At 40.8% G+C, this 15,314-nt stretch overlaps 1 protein-coding gene across 1 annotated transcript in view; it reads right to left on the reverse strand.

The window, feature by feature from the left end:
• The window catches only part of LOC149205259 (ras-related protein RIC1-like), a 183,073-nt gene that overhangs the window by 112,366 nt on the left and 55,393 nt on the right, over nt 1-15,314 (reverse strand). The window contains exon 5 of the mRNA XM_089394967.1: nt 12,318-12,389. Within this exon, the coding sequence (XP_089251093.1) occupies nt 12,318-12,389 (72 nt within the window). The remainder of the gene's footprint in view (nt 1-12,317; nt 12,390-15,314) is intronic.

Consider the following 15,314-nt stretch of genomic DNA (forward strand, 5'->3'; position numbering starts at 1 on the left):
TTCTCCATCACCTTGTTGCACCTGTCATTGTGCTGCTCGTCATCATCATGTTGCACCTCACTGTGCTGCACCATGTTGCACCCATCATCACTATGTTGCATCTCATCATGCTTCACTAGTCATGATTGTACCCATCACTGTTCTCAATGCATATTGCAAAGTATCATCACGTTGCACCACTATCATTAAACTGCGCTTCATCACATGCTCCCATCATCAGGCTGCACTCGATCATTATGTAGCACTATACTAACATGTTACATCAACTGTTGTAGCCAACCATAATGCTTCATCAATAGTATCCACCATGTGACCTTGTTGTCCCATGCATCTTTGCAGCACTATGTAGCCCAATTGTCCCATGTATCTTTGCAGCACTATGTATCCCAGTTGTTCCATGTATCTTGTTGCACTAGTCACCTAGTTGTCCCATGTATCATGGCTCCACCAAGCTCCATTGCCTAGCTGTCCCATTTACTAGCACTCCTGTCCCTTCAACACTGTTGTTCCAAGTTTGCCTTCACAGCTACTTATATTGTGACTAGTTAGGGCATCTGGCAGCGCTCAAGGACTACAACATACCTCCCCTAGCACATTGTTGTTCTGGGCATATTTGAGCCCTCAATTCACCTTCTCCAACTCGGCCTCCTTACAGCAGCTCGGTGCCTTGTTTTAGTCCTTAAAATAGTCCCTGATCTCCTCGTTGTCTTGGCCTCTTCTTGCTCTTGCTAGGACTGCAACTAGGGCTTGCTAAGGCCTCCCTCGGCCTCCTTAATCTCTTCCACATCACGTTGTCTAGAATCTCCTCGGCCTTCTTAATTGCGGCTAGGCTTTGCTGTTAGGACAGCGTAAGGAATTGTTGAACATCCCTCATTACCTTGGCCTCTTCTTGTTGCGGCTTGTCCTCCTTCAACGAGCTTTCTCCAAGGTATGCGTTGCACTAGGGCATCCTTAGGACTGCGGCTAGGGCATCCTTAGGACTACGGCTAGGGCTTCCTTAGGGCAGCTTTAGGTTAGCGTAGAGGTTCCTTCCATGGCTTCGCTGGCCTGTCATCTTTGTTGCGGCTAGGGAAACCTCCTTTCCTCCAATGTCTAGGGCTTCTTCCTCCTAGATTTCTCTCACACTAAAACCCAAGACAAGTGGAAAGAAATCAAGTGAGAAGTGTGTGTGAAATGACTCTCAATTCATCTCCTTTTACACTAAAACGTTGAGCACATATAGGGTTTATTAGGTTGCTAGCCGACCCTGACGAATTGTCTTATAACACAAATAAATTCATAACTCCATGAATACTTATCGAAATCGGATGATCTTTAGATCAATCCTATACCTCTCGATGAGAGGGATCCAAGAAAAATATCAGCTACCATAAATAAGATGACCCACATGGAGTTTGGCCCTAGTCGCCAATTTTTAACACACACGAATCAACTTTAAGATTATCCTAGCCTTTGATTAAGTTTTAATCTTGGTCGTTGGTGCTCCAACAAAGAATTATAAGAAGAAGTTGAAGGGCACTTGGAGAAGACACTTCAGAGAGTTCGATTTCCTTGGAGAGTTCGATTTTCTAGAAAGTCAGCAACGCTGGGAGAGTTCAAGCTTCAGTAGGGAAGCAGAGATAGAGAGGGGTAGGGAGAGTGATCCAAAGGAAGTTTTCCAGACCCGGAGAGGCAGTGGCAAGAGGTCAGTTATTCCCAATGAGGAAGCGCAGAGGATTTCACAATCAGCTTCAGAGGGAAATTCGATTTAGCTTGGGGGGGAAATCTATTCAGCTTCCAGAGGCCTCGAAAGTCTTCCAGAAGGTCAGAGAAACATTTTCCTCAGCAGAGATAGGCAAAACGACTTCATCAGAAGCAATTTTGGGTTAGACATCTAAGGGTTTGTGCAAGAACTGTGCCGAAGCTTGCGCAGAGGGTCCAGGAGGACGAGTTTTCTGAGGAAGAGTTGTGTCGGGGTTACTTGTGGAAGAAGGGAAATTCCCTTAGATAATTTTGGCCATATTTTCTTGCTGTTTTGATTGCCAATTGGGAATCCATAGATTGTACTCATATTTCACTGTTGCATAATAATAAAACCCTCAGTTGTTGCACCGGTTTTCCCAAGTTTTGTTTTTTCGGGGATTTTTGTCCAAAAATAACTGTGTTGTTTGTTTTATGTGTGAGTGCTAATATTTTCTCAGTTTCCAGTGCTATTTTCTTCCGCATTTTATTCGTGAAAATCACAATGTGAATTATTTGATATTTGTCGTAGCAGATAAATTGTTAAATAAATTAACAATTAGGAAAATAATTTTCAGTTGTTGTGATAGATGAAATCTTCACTAGTATCGGAGCGTGAGTGATCAGCCAGGAAGCGAAGAAGCGAATTTTGTTGAAAAGAAGAGCAACAGGTCGAAATTCTCAAAGGTTGCGTAGTACCTTCACAGGCAAATCGAATTGTTGGGCAAGGGTTCGATTTTTCAATAACAAGTTGGCATAGAAATTGATTTGCCCAGAAAAGTGATTCCAGTCGTCAGAGGGAGCAGCGAAAGCTCAGATTTTTCAATGAGAAAATTTTTGGTTGGACGCAGAGGGTTTTGCAGCAGCAGAATCAATGTTGGGTGGAAGAGAAAAACACACATTTTTTTTTTGTCGGGCAAAATGGTTGTAGCTATGAGCATATTTCCTCACACCATAAGGGAGTGCGAGTAGCTGATCTAGTGGCCAAGCACAAGGAAAGACGGATTTTTCGACAGATTCAGAGATGGCCACAGCAACGCTTAGAGATCAGGGCAAGTTGGAGGGAGCCTATAACTATGTCATATGGAAGGTTAGGATGTCCTTCCTTCTGGATGAATATGGCCTAAAAACCTACATAGAAAATGTGGTAGTGGTTCCCCAAGACCCCAATTAATATGAGTAAAAGAAAGAAATGGCTAAGGCAAAGAGGATGATTTTGGATGGTGTCCAAGATCATCTAGTCTCACATGTGGCATATAAGGGAATGACCAACGAAATGTGGCATGCTCTTTCTGAGCTATTTCAAAGTTCTTCTGACCAGAGGAAGATGTTTCTGCAGGAGAAGCTGACGAACACCAGGATGCACAAGGGCAAGAACATAGATGCCTTTCTCACTCGGATTCAAGAGGCCATAGATTAGCTGCCAGCCATTAGGGAGACACCCCAACGCACTAAGCTTCCACAATTGGCACTGAATAGTGTCTCCGAGGATTGGCAGGTAATTGTCTAAAGTATCTTAGGCAGAGATACCTTGTCGAAGTGGGACATGATGTGGTCCAATCTACAAGAGGAGTTGAAGAGGGTTCTATTGAAGAGTACGATCAGCGACAGCAGCGCAAGGGACCGAAGAGTGAGGAGAGAATGTGGCCCTAGCATCTAAGGGTCCTAATCAGGGGCAAGGGGAGCAGAAGAAGAAGAAGAAGGACCTGTCAAAGGCCAAGTGCTTCAGGTGTAGTGAGTTCGGTCACTACAGTACCCAGTGTCCTCTCAGGAAGGACAAGCAAGAGAAGCAAGACCAGTAGGCAGCATCCGCGGAAATAGACAAGCTTTCCTCTAGGCTAGAGGAAGAGTTTGCTATGTTCGCAAATATACCTCCAGGAGTGAGGTGGGGTGATTTGGTGTTGTAGCCCCAGAGAGCTACAAAGAATGGGCAGGGTCCTCGAGGAGTCCAACTCATGGATCATTACTTGGTTACGGGGCCCACAGTATTCAGTAGTAGGCTGGATCAGTGGCAGTTTATGCAGTCAGTAACAGAGTGACAGTTGCAAACTAGTAGCAGTCAGAGATGTTGAGGAGCGCAGTGCAGTGTTGTGATCTGTATTTAAACAGGATCGCAACAAATTACAGATATAACCATAAATACAAAGATGCAGTAGAAATAACACTTCATTTCATTAATATCAAATACTGAAATATGATTACAAACAGAATGGAAATAAGACTAGCTCGGGCGATGGTAGCATATCTCTGAGAAGAAATGTGGTGACCACATGCCTCTGAACTGTGTTACAATGAGGCTGGAAGGCCTATTTATTGTTGAGAAACAATGGAAAACCCTAAACATCCAAAAACCTAACCCTAGGAGATGAAGCGCCAAAGTATGGGCCCCGTTTGGGTAAATTGGTACATCAACTTCCCGAGGTCGTAACTTTGGCATACGATTTCCGTTTGACGTGCACAATACCTCGTCAGAAAGATCTGTCCGAGGACTACAACTTTTGCATGGCCAACATTGGTCTGTACCCCATGTTGGCCCCTGTTTTCCCAAAAAAATCATTTAGGGCCTCAAAACGGCTCCGAAATTTCAAGACCTGAAAAAACTGCCAAAAAGAATAAATTGTGCTACAATTAAGGAAACTAAAAAACTAAAGGAGACAGTTGTGGGGGTCCAAGTGGGATAGGCGGGTGGCCACCAACATCCACCTGGATCATTCCTCCCCCCTTAGGAAGCAATGGTCCCCATTGCATTGAGTGCCTCCATGAGATGGGGAAAGTTCTGTTGAACTTAGTCCCTGGTGAGCTGTTCTGCAATCTCTGATGTGTCCAGTAATGGTGGGAAGCATGGTCGAGGGCGATCCACATTGAACACTCGGTGCAAGCCAAGGAATGGGGGAATGTTGTGCTCCAAAGCATTGTTTCCCACAGCCTTGGTAATGGTGTAAGGACCATATCAGAGTGGTCTAAGCTTCCGATTGGATCTTATCAGGTGTTCTTTCTGCATATGCAACCAGACTTTGTCGCTCACTTGAAACTTGTGTGGCACCCGATGTTTATCATGTCGCTGCTTGTACTTGGCATTTTCTAGAATGGAGCGACAATATATCGGCCTGTTGGGTAGAGGTGCTCCAGGAGTCAGATCGAACGAATGCTTGACCTCACAATGCAATGGTACCAATGTTGCATGAAGCGGGAGCGAAGCGGAAGCGCGGAGCGCGGAAGCGTCATTTTCCAAAAATCTAGGAAGCGAAGCGTCCGCGGAAGCGTCTGCTATATATATATATTTTTTTATATTTTTTTGCATTTATACTCAAAACAAACATCCCAAATACCAAATTAATTGTAGAAGACATGAAAACATGCATATTTTTGCATAAATCAAGATAGATATGGCATCCATGATTCCATTGTAGTTACTAGTATGTACAACAATCATCTATATTCTAGCTATTACAAACATACATCAAATTTTTAAGCATATTATAAAACATAAAACATTTAAGCATATTATAAAACATAAAACATAGAGCATATTATGATTTATCTAGCAAGTGAGCAACTGTCAACATATACAAATATATTCCTAATATATACACATTCTTTTTTTTCATAAATTATTATAACAAATATATTCTATAACTTTAATTTTTTTCAGCATTTTAAAAAGCTTAAAATAAAATGGTTCATAATTTGTTATATATTTTATTTGTTTAATAGCATTTTATTCATAATTTATACACATTCTTTTTTCTCATAAATTATTAACAAATATATTTTATAACTTTAATTTTTTTCAACATTTTAAAAAGCTTAAAATTTAGAAAAAATAACCGAAACAAAAAAACGTGATGATTCTGAAACCAATCTCAAACGCAATCTCGATGGACATACTCAAAGGTCTCCTCATCGCAAAGTGATCCCAGAGGACTTCACTCTGTTCGAGACAACATCTAGTTGGTTATTCGTACTGTGCAAAAATGGATATCACAACTACGAGATATTTTATTTTCTTAACGTGATGAGATATTTTATTTTCTTAAGGTGAAAAAGTGGTACGTGGTTCAACCAAGATAGCGTCAGAGAAGATGCCAGAAAGTAAAAGCGAGCTAGATCTTTGTTGTTGTGAAATTTTGAAAAGTTAAATCGTAATCGTAGAGTCGTGCAAGAGGTCGAATGTGACAATCGCTGAACAAGATAGATGGAAAAAGGTAATTGCAGGTTACTATTTGTTGCAGAGAAATTTTGCATGTGACAACCAAACATATGTCACCAACCAGCAAAAGGAAAAACATTGCAGTGAACAGAATGAGCCACAATAGTCTTTATACGATCACAAAGATACTACAGGGTTACTATGTGTTGCAGAGAGAAAATAACGATGTGACAAAAACCCGGAATCGCTCAAAAAATGCGGAATCGCGCTTCGGGAAAAATGGAATCGCGCTTCCTTTGGCGCTTCCGGAACGCTTCCGTACGGGACGCGATTCCGACCTAGGATCCGGGGGGGGGGGCGCTTCCTGCAACACTGAATGGTACCCCTGTGGGTGAGGAGAAGATGTTCCTGTATTCTTTCATGACCGTATCCACTTGCTTCTGCTGCATGGAAGAACCCTTCCCGGGGGCCATAGATGTGGCTACGATCTTCCCCTTACTTTGAGAGTGAACCAGAAAGAAAATGAATTTCCTAGTCTGGGAGATGATCTCACTGCATTTCTTAGCAGAGATCAAAGATGTGGTGGTAGGTGGGGCTACCTCCGGTATCCTATATAATGAATTACCCAAAGAAATAATAACAATGCGAGGCCTTGACTCATACACAACATGTCGCTTCCACAAGTATGGTTGGCCTAATAATACATCATAAACATCAAGAGGTGCAACATCACACAATACCTCATTTGTGAAGGGCTTGATGCTGTGGGGAAGGTGACACTATTGGCGGACTCGAAGATCTTGTCCTTGGTGAAGCCACTCGATGTTATACGGTTGCAGGTGTGGTATGGTCAGTAGGCCCAGCCGCTTCACGACCTCTGCTGAAATGAGGTTCTTTTGGTTGCCACTGTCGACAATGAATTGCAACGGCGAACGATTCGCCCACATTTGTGAGTGGAAAAGACGCTCCCCCTCCTCTGGATCTTCGGGCTCATTCTTCTGGATCTTGGCAGTGGCAATAGTGGCACTGGGCTCCGCATCAATGATCTGCTTCCCTTTGTCATTCCTCTTGTCGGGTTCTGACTCAGGGTTGGAACATGCATCTGATTCTCAAGCCTTCAACTCGGCTACTAGCGACTGCTTGGCCCGACACTCACTTGTGTTATGAGCGGGGCTCTTATGGAACTCACACCACTTTCCTGTGTCCTTCTTTGACTTCGTGATATTGTTCTTTTCTTGGGGCTTCGACGAGTTGTCTTGGGTCACAATGTCTTGGATTTGTCTTTGGTTCTGCGGTTTGGGGAAGCCTTTCCCTTGCTTCGGATTTGCGGATCCAAAGTCTCGCTTCTTCTATTTAAACTTCTGCTCGATCTTGGCAGTGTATCGGTACATTGTTCCAAGTGAGGAGATGTCCAGGAACTCCATCTCGTCCTGGATGTACCTGTGTAAGCAATCGCGTTATTTGAGTACCAAATGCCGCTCAGAATCCTTGATACCCAACTTTGTGCGAAGGGTATGAAAAATGTTGGTAAACTCTAGCACGTCTTGGTCCCTTCCCTACCGCAGTGTGGTCCACTTTATGTATTTATCCTCATAGCTTCCGACAGGGTAGTACTGCTCCTTGATGGCATCCCGGAATGAATTCCAAGTGGGTGCGGCTAAAAATAGTGAGGTTGTACTTTCATCCTTCTGCTCGCAGTAGGTTTCCCACCAGTCCTTGACGTGGGGGGTGGCTTTGAGAAGAGCGAAAGTAATATTTTCTCGGCTGGAAAAATCATGAACAGAAAAATACCCTTCTAGCAGATTTAACCATTTATCTACGGCGTTTGCATCTATCTGACTCTCAAATATGGAAAGTCAAAGTTAACTTGTACCTTAAAGGGTGTGGCATTTCCAGAGTAGCTGCTGGAAGTAGATGCGTCGCCCTTGGGTAGCCGCTGAAGAATTTGTGCAAAGTTGTCCATCATCGCATTCCTTTGTCGCTCAAGGGCTTCTTCGAGCAAGATTTTGATAGGATCTCCTGCCCCCTCATCTTTCTTTTCATCTACCATGGGAGGCCGTTGGGATTTGTGAGGCTGGTCTTGCAAAGGTTCGACCAGTTCAAGCCCTAACTCCTTACATCCCGACCTCGTTGGGGACATGCAAAGAAAAACAGAGAAAGAGCAGACTGCTCTGATACCACTGATCCGGATTTAAACAGGAACGCAACAAATTACAGATATAACCATAAATACAAAGATGCAGTAGAAATAACACTTCATTTCATTAATATCAAATACTGAAATATGTTTACAAACAGAATGGAAATAAGACTAGCTCGGGCGATGGTAGTTTATCTCTGAGAAGAGATGTGGTGGCTATGTGACTCTGAACTGTGTTACAATGAGGCTCAAAGGCCTATTTATTGTTGAGAAACAATGGAAAACCCTAAACATCCAAAAACCTAACCCTAGGAGATGAAGCACCAAACTATGGGCCCCGTTTGGGTAAATTGGTACATCAACTTCTCGGAGTCGTAACTCTGGCATATGATCTTCGTTTGATGCTCACAATACCTCGTTAGAAAGATTTGTCTGAGGACTACAACTTTTGCATGGCCAACATTACTTTATAACCCATGTTGGCCCCCGTTTTCCCAAAAAACGTTGTTTAGGGCCTCAAAGCAACTCCGGAAGTTCAAGACCCGAAATAACTGCCAAAAATAGTAAATTGTGCTACAGTTAAGGAAACTAAAAAACTAAAGGAGACAGTTGTGGGGGTCCAAGTGTGATAGGCGAGTGGCCACCAACATCCACCTCGATCATGTTGACAGCAGATCAGGTGGCTCAGTGCAGAGATAACAACAACGCAGATTCTTCAATGACGATGCAGCGGCTAGTAGCAGTCAGGACTTAGGCGACAGATGCATCATACTGAACACAGATGATTCAGTATTTCAAATGCTTCTCAGTTGCAGTTGTTGCAGTTACAACAACAACAGATGAGAGGGAGTTGCAGTGCAGATGCAGAGTTGGCAGCAATACGACAGTGTAACTAGCAGCACAGATGCAGCATCAGAGCTGCGCAGTGGTTGGTGCGCAGCGGCAGTTGAACATCAACAACGTGACACGAGATGGTACAGAGACATGGTGTTGTGGCAGGGTGTGCAGCACTAGAACACAATCCTCACTAATAGGGAGTGTTAGTTTTTATAGCATCGAATGTGTTCTAGCCAAGAAATTTGGTGGAAGCTAGAATGCATGAGATCTCCAAAACCCAGAAATTGTTTCTGAAAATTCCACCTAGGGATGACTTTATTAGATTATTAACCTATTTTTTAATGTTTCCTAAGTCTTAAAAACTGGTTAATTAATTAGAATTAATTAAGTCAATGTGAGAATAGTCTAGAAACTCACACGAATCGACTTCAAGATGATCCTAGCCCTTGATTAAGTTTTAATCTTGGTCATTGGTGCTCCAACAAAGGATTATAAGAAGTTGATGGGCACTTGGAGAAGACACTTCAGAAAATTCAATTTCCTTTAAGAGTTCGATTTTCCAAAAAGCTAGCAATGTTGGGAGAGTTTGAGCTTTAGTAGGGAAGCAGAGACAAAAAGGGACAGGGACAGTGATCCAAAGGAAGTTTTCTAGATCCAAAGAGGCAGCAACAAGAGGCGGAGTTATTCCCAGTGAAGTAATGTAGAGGATTGCACAGTCAGCGTCAGAGGGCAATTCAATTTTGCTAGTGGGAAATCGATTCAGCTTCCAGAGGCCTAGAAAGTCTTCCAGAAGGCCGAAGAATCATTTTCCTCAACAGAGACAAGAAAAATGACTTCATCAGAGGCAGTTTTGGGCTAGACGTCTAAGGCTCTGCACAAGCACTGCGCAAAAGCCTGTGCATAGGGCCCAGGAGGACAAGTTTTCAGAGGCAGAGTTGTGTCAGGGCTGCTTGTGGAAGAAGGGAAATTCCCTTAGATAATTTTGGCTAGATTTTCTTGTTGTTTAGATTGTTAGTTGGACATCTGTAGATTGTACTCAAATTTCATTGTTGCATAATAATAAAACCCTCAACTGTTGCACTGGTTTTCCCAATGCCTTGAGGGGTTATATCTTCCAAATTATATAAATATAGTAACTGAGGAAAATGGTTGATGTTTTTTCTTAATGGCTTTAAAAAAGACATGGTGAACCAAATTAATTAATTAAAAAAAAACTCAACTTAAACGTGAAACTCTTCAGACCAAAAATCCAAGTTGTTGTCATATAGATTACGGGACAAATTGTTATTAATGATGACTCTAATTCAAAGTAAGGTGTTCATGGTTGAAGTGAATTTTTCCACAGATACTTTACCTCTCTGCATCCACTCTTTTCCTTTCTGCAGGCATGCAGGCGACAACTCCAAGATTGGCTTGGGTTCTGAATACCACAACTTGACTTAATGAATACAATTTCTTTACGAGTCAAACATAAATTATTTTGATCAGAAATCGTATAACAGCTATGACCAGCTCAGCCGCAGTTCTGAGATGATCAGTGCTCTAATATCTCTCTCTTTTGCAAGACCATCAATTCAAATAATATATCTGATCCTGTCTGGAACATATACATTATCAAAGGCATAAGAATGACATTGAATATAATTAGCATTTCTATGATGGCATGCCCAATTATATTTCCACTTGTAGCTAACAGCTATTTATAGCTAACCCTAAGTTTGCTTACACTCAAGCTTTTGGGTTTTGGTTCCTTTGAAGTCATCATATCATCCAGAAACTACGCATATATAAATAAGATAAGGCCTAAAAAATGAAAATTGGGAAATATTGCCCACGGGGCATAGATCAGGCAGTGAGAAGGCATTCTGTTAAGGCAATCCATGGTGTAAAGGTCACCAGTTCGAAACTCCATGGGCAAAAATCCAGCCATGCTAAGGGCTGGTGTGGCCCAGGCCAGGTGCGATCCCTAAGTGATTTTGACAACATGGATGCCCTTGGGTCGCGACTACTCAAGCCACAGGCTAGGTGTGAAAGTCATCTTAGCAAAAAAAAATTGAGCAATATTGTGTTCTAGGAATGAACTTGCATCTCTCCTTATTTCCATGTCTCTTAGGATCCATTATCAAACTGGAGTCTGGGAGTAAGCATTATTATATGTCTTATGAGATGAAATAGTAAATTCATAGTGATTAAGAAAACTGTATTACTAGTAAATGGAATGTTAATGTTGTATTTGTTACATATATGAGTATTCATGCATATGGAATGTATGGACCGAAGATCGATTTTACTTAATTGAGTTTAATTAAATTTTATTTTTTTGGTCCTATTTATATTACATATATCTTTTAATTTATTAGTATGATCTCATTGATTTGGGTTGTAACCGAAGGAAAGAATGACATTTAAAAAAAAAGTATTATTATTAAAGTTTTCTTTTATTTTCTTAGCATAGATTCCAGTGTCCACCCTTTTTGTAATATGATTCCTCATAGCTAGTTAGCTCAGGTGTCTTGAGAGGGGATGTTACAGCATGAAGTCAAACGGAGGAGGAAGATCCACCTCATAGGGATCCAATAAACAAAATACCAAGGCCTTTATATATACAACTAGGTCTTGTGAACTATGGTGGCAGGATTTCACCGAAGGTTCAATCAAGAAATGAAATCAACTTAACTAATGCCAGAGATCATTACATGGTAGGACAGAGCCACCTATTGTTAGTACAGATTCAGAGGTTCGCAACTTCTCCTTGTCCTCGTCAGTAGGAAATGGAACCTCAATACCTTGAGCACATTCTCCAGGCACCTTCATTCATGACATTTTTATAAGTTCTAGAGTTCTTGACAGGGATACTTTCTTCTCTAGGACTCCCAGCTTTGTTTCTTTTTATTTTAGATGATAGAGTTTGGATTCTAGGTCTTTAACCTCAGAGGTTTGTTATGTTTTTATAGGAGCAGCACTCACACTCCCACTATGTATTGATTTTGATGTACTTAGTAGACCTTTTGACCCATTTATGGTGAACCATTGGACATTAATAAAATTACCTTATCTTATATGCAAAAGGCGACACAACCTGGTGACTATAAATTGTCAATAAAACCTAATCCTAACAGAATAGCATTTCACCTAAGGCCAACTAGAGCCAAACCACTCTCAAAAGATAGAGCCTATCCACCATGTTAAAATAGATACAGCTAAATCATAAAAAAAGGAAATGTAATTTCCAATATTAGAAGCTAAGACACTACATAACTCAGCTGTGATATAGGTTCAGCTAACAATGAATACAAAATATGGTCAAAATCAAATTCCTACCTGATTTTGTTATTTGTTTTATTAGATTCGGCAATAATAATATAGTACATGATTTGCAACAATATGGCTCAAAATAAATACTTATCAAAATGCAACAACACCTTTTCAGCAACTTGAATTTGTATTAAATCCAAGGAATAAGTTGCTTACAATGATTCCATGAGCTCCTCGATAGTAACTGCTTGTAACAGTCTTGAATCGTTCTTGTCCCGCCGTATCCCACTAAGTGAACAATGCAAATAAGATTTACATACGTTAATTATAGTGTTGTATACCAAAAGTTCAGGTTAAGAAATTGACATAATAAATGCAAAATGGAATAGAATAGAATAGTCATACGATGGAACACCCCCAATTGTCAGAAACTTTTTGCCATTATACTCCCTTATTTCATGATGCCAATAAATAATACTCCCTCAAAATGGGTTTTTGGGATAAGGCTCCTCCATGAATAAGTGCTTTGAAGGTGATCAATGTTTTTAGATTTTCTTGTTAGCTCAACAAGCTTTTTCTGCACCTCAAAACTATTGATTTTTGATATGTGTAAACTGAAACTGGATTTTAGGGTTCTGCATCCTGCACATGCTTTAGTTACTAGACAAAAAGTACTTCTTGTGGATGATGCACTTTTGCTTCAATTACCATACTTCCTGTAATCAAGTTTTCTTATAGGTTATAACTTACATGTATGTGGCACCACAAAGAAAGAATCAATATGTGAACCGAATTGCAGTCTGATCACCATTCTTTCCATTCCCACTTTTGTGTATACCAAAACTAAATAAGGCAGAGGCATTTCTGATACAATTTTTGAAAATGTTTGAAGGAAAAATTTGTTATGAATAGGATTAAATAGGATTCAACAATGGATTAAATAGGAAATTTGTGATTTTCCCAAGAATATGGAACATGTTGAAATTTGTAACTAGATTTGGTCTTCATAAATATATCTGAGATGTACTTATCAAAAGAATGAAGAAAAAATTATTATTATGACTTATTAAAGCATGGGTTTCATGCTTGGGTCATCTTGTTTTAGGTCAAAGTCCCCATTGAGGACTTCTAGGATTTACTCTGATTTACTAGAGTCATTATCCATTAAAAGAGACCCTTCTTGGGCTTTCGAATCATGTAAAAAGAATTATTTTTGAGTCAAAAATGAATTTAATCTCCTCCACACCAAGTCGGCCTAAAGAAGATCAAGTTGGCCTCAAGACAAGTAATTCGATCTCCCTGGAAGGCTAATAATACAAGGGAGTTTGAATTCATTTAGAGTATCTCATTCTTTCACACATAGTTTGATCTCTGAAGCTGGAAGCTAGAAAAATGCGAAGTTGGTTAAGGGATAGAAAAGGAGCTGGAAAGAAGCGCGAGTTTCTGGAGGAAGATAGAAGGCCCCAAGATCAAAATTCTGGGACAACTCTCACTCAGTTCTGAGGTGTATCAAGGGAGATCAAAGTCTTCCAAGTTTGGTTGAAGTTGTTGTTGCTACTGCTGCCGAGTCGAAGCTGCTACTGGGTTGAAGCTATTGTTGCTGAGTCGAAGCTGCTAATGGGTTGCAGCTACTGTTGATGTTGCTAGGTCGAAGTTTCTTTGGAAGGGTTATCATCTACAAGAAGGATTGCGGGCTGACTTGGTGTGGAGGGAGTCTCTGTCTGGGCCTAGAGTCTTGGATTATCTCGAGAAACTATTGAAGGAAGAATTGTTGACTGGGTTTTCCCCTAGATAGGGGTTTTGCCCTAGTTGTCCGCCTATATCTGTTGTCCTTGCGTTATTGTTTTGAAAATTGCTTGATGAACTAAAGATAAAAGAACATAAAGATAAAAGAATCACAAGTAATTATCTATATAAGAAAATCTTTCTGCCTTTCTGATTTTCTTATAGAACAAGTATGACCAAGGATTGAAACTAAAAACTAGCAATAACTGAAGGTAAATCCATTAAAAGATTTCAGTATATAGAAATCAATAGATCAACAAACAACAAAGCTTCCAATTAGGATTTTGAGCACTGTTACTGTTTACCCAAATGAATAACATAACAATCAAGGAAAATAAAGTATTGATTCCAATTCACAACAGTGTAAAACACAATCCAAGAAGGTGCAGCATTGAAGATCTAGAGTTGCCCACCTCTGCCCAGATGGATAAAACTTGGATGCTGTTTTTAGAAGAAACCCAAGCCTAGATGGCTCAAGTGGAGTCATTTGGGATCATCATGGGAATATCCTAAAGATATATTGTAGGTTCCTTGGAACACAAATAACAAAACCGAATTTGAAGCCCTAAATGTAGGGATAATGGTAGCCTATGCAACAGGCTTCAGAAATGTTAATTTATGTTATGTTCTATGCTTAGAGCAGTTTACTTCAATTTCTTCTTATTAGCCACTATTTAGCAATCACATTAACATACAGTAAAATGCAGATAAAACATTAATAGATCGACAGAAAATAAGCCAAGACAAGAGACACCAGATGTGGCAACTAGCCAGGGACAAACCCCAATGTGGGGAAACCCTTTGATCAATTCTTCTATAATCTTCAATAGTTCAGCAGAGAGAGAAATAATACAAATACATAAATCTGTAATTTTAGGACAGCAATAGCAAACTCTAACCAGCAAAGTCAAAGATGGCCAAACAAGATAGAAATGACCTCCAATATACTTGGTCAACATCCCAGTCAACTAGGCCTCCAACAGCAAGAAGAGGCAGCCCAGAAACAGTCTGAAAAACCCAGTCGAATGTAGTCAATCTGAAGTCGACCTGCTGCCACAAACTAGGGCAGTCAACGCTGGTCAAACTAGAGGTCAGAATGTCTCGGTTTGTGTGCCAAAATCTACGACCTGCCTAGGAGAGACAGCCACACCAAAACTGCACTCAAGAAAGGTTAACGCCTGGTCAACATTGGTCAAAACACCTTGCTGCAGCCCCAGTCAAACTTGGTCAACGCATTCAAACAAATCTGCGTGCTCTTTCCTGCATCCTTCTACATCATCCAACCTCGTCCTCTTCTTTCCCACATGTGTGTTGCTCCTTGTGTGTAAACCCAATCAACTAAGGAGAGAAGAATGTGAGAGATGAGATGAGTGAATAATGCCTCAACCTATCTTGTATTTATATGAAACGTTGAGCATGTGTGCCACA

The sequence above is a fragment of the Pinus tabuliformis genome, chromosome 1_2, assembly GCF_031772625.1.
Source record: "Pinus tabuliformis cultivar Carrire ecotype Pingquan chromosome 1_2, CPIR1, whole genome shotgun sequence".
Taxonomy (NCBI): Eukaryota; Viridiplantae; Streptophyta; class Pinopsida; order Pinales; family Pinaceae; genus Pinus; species Pinus tabuliformis.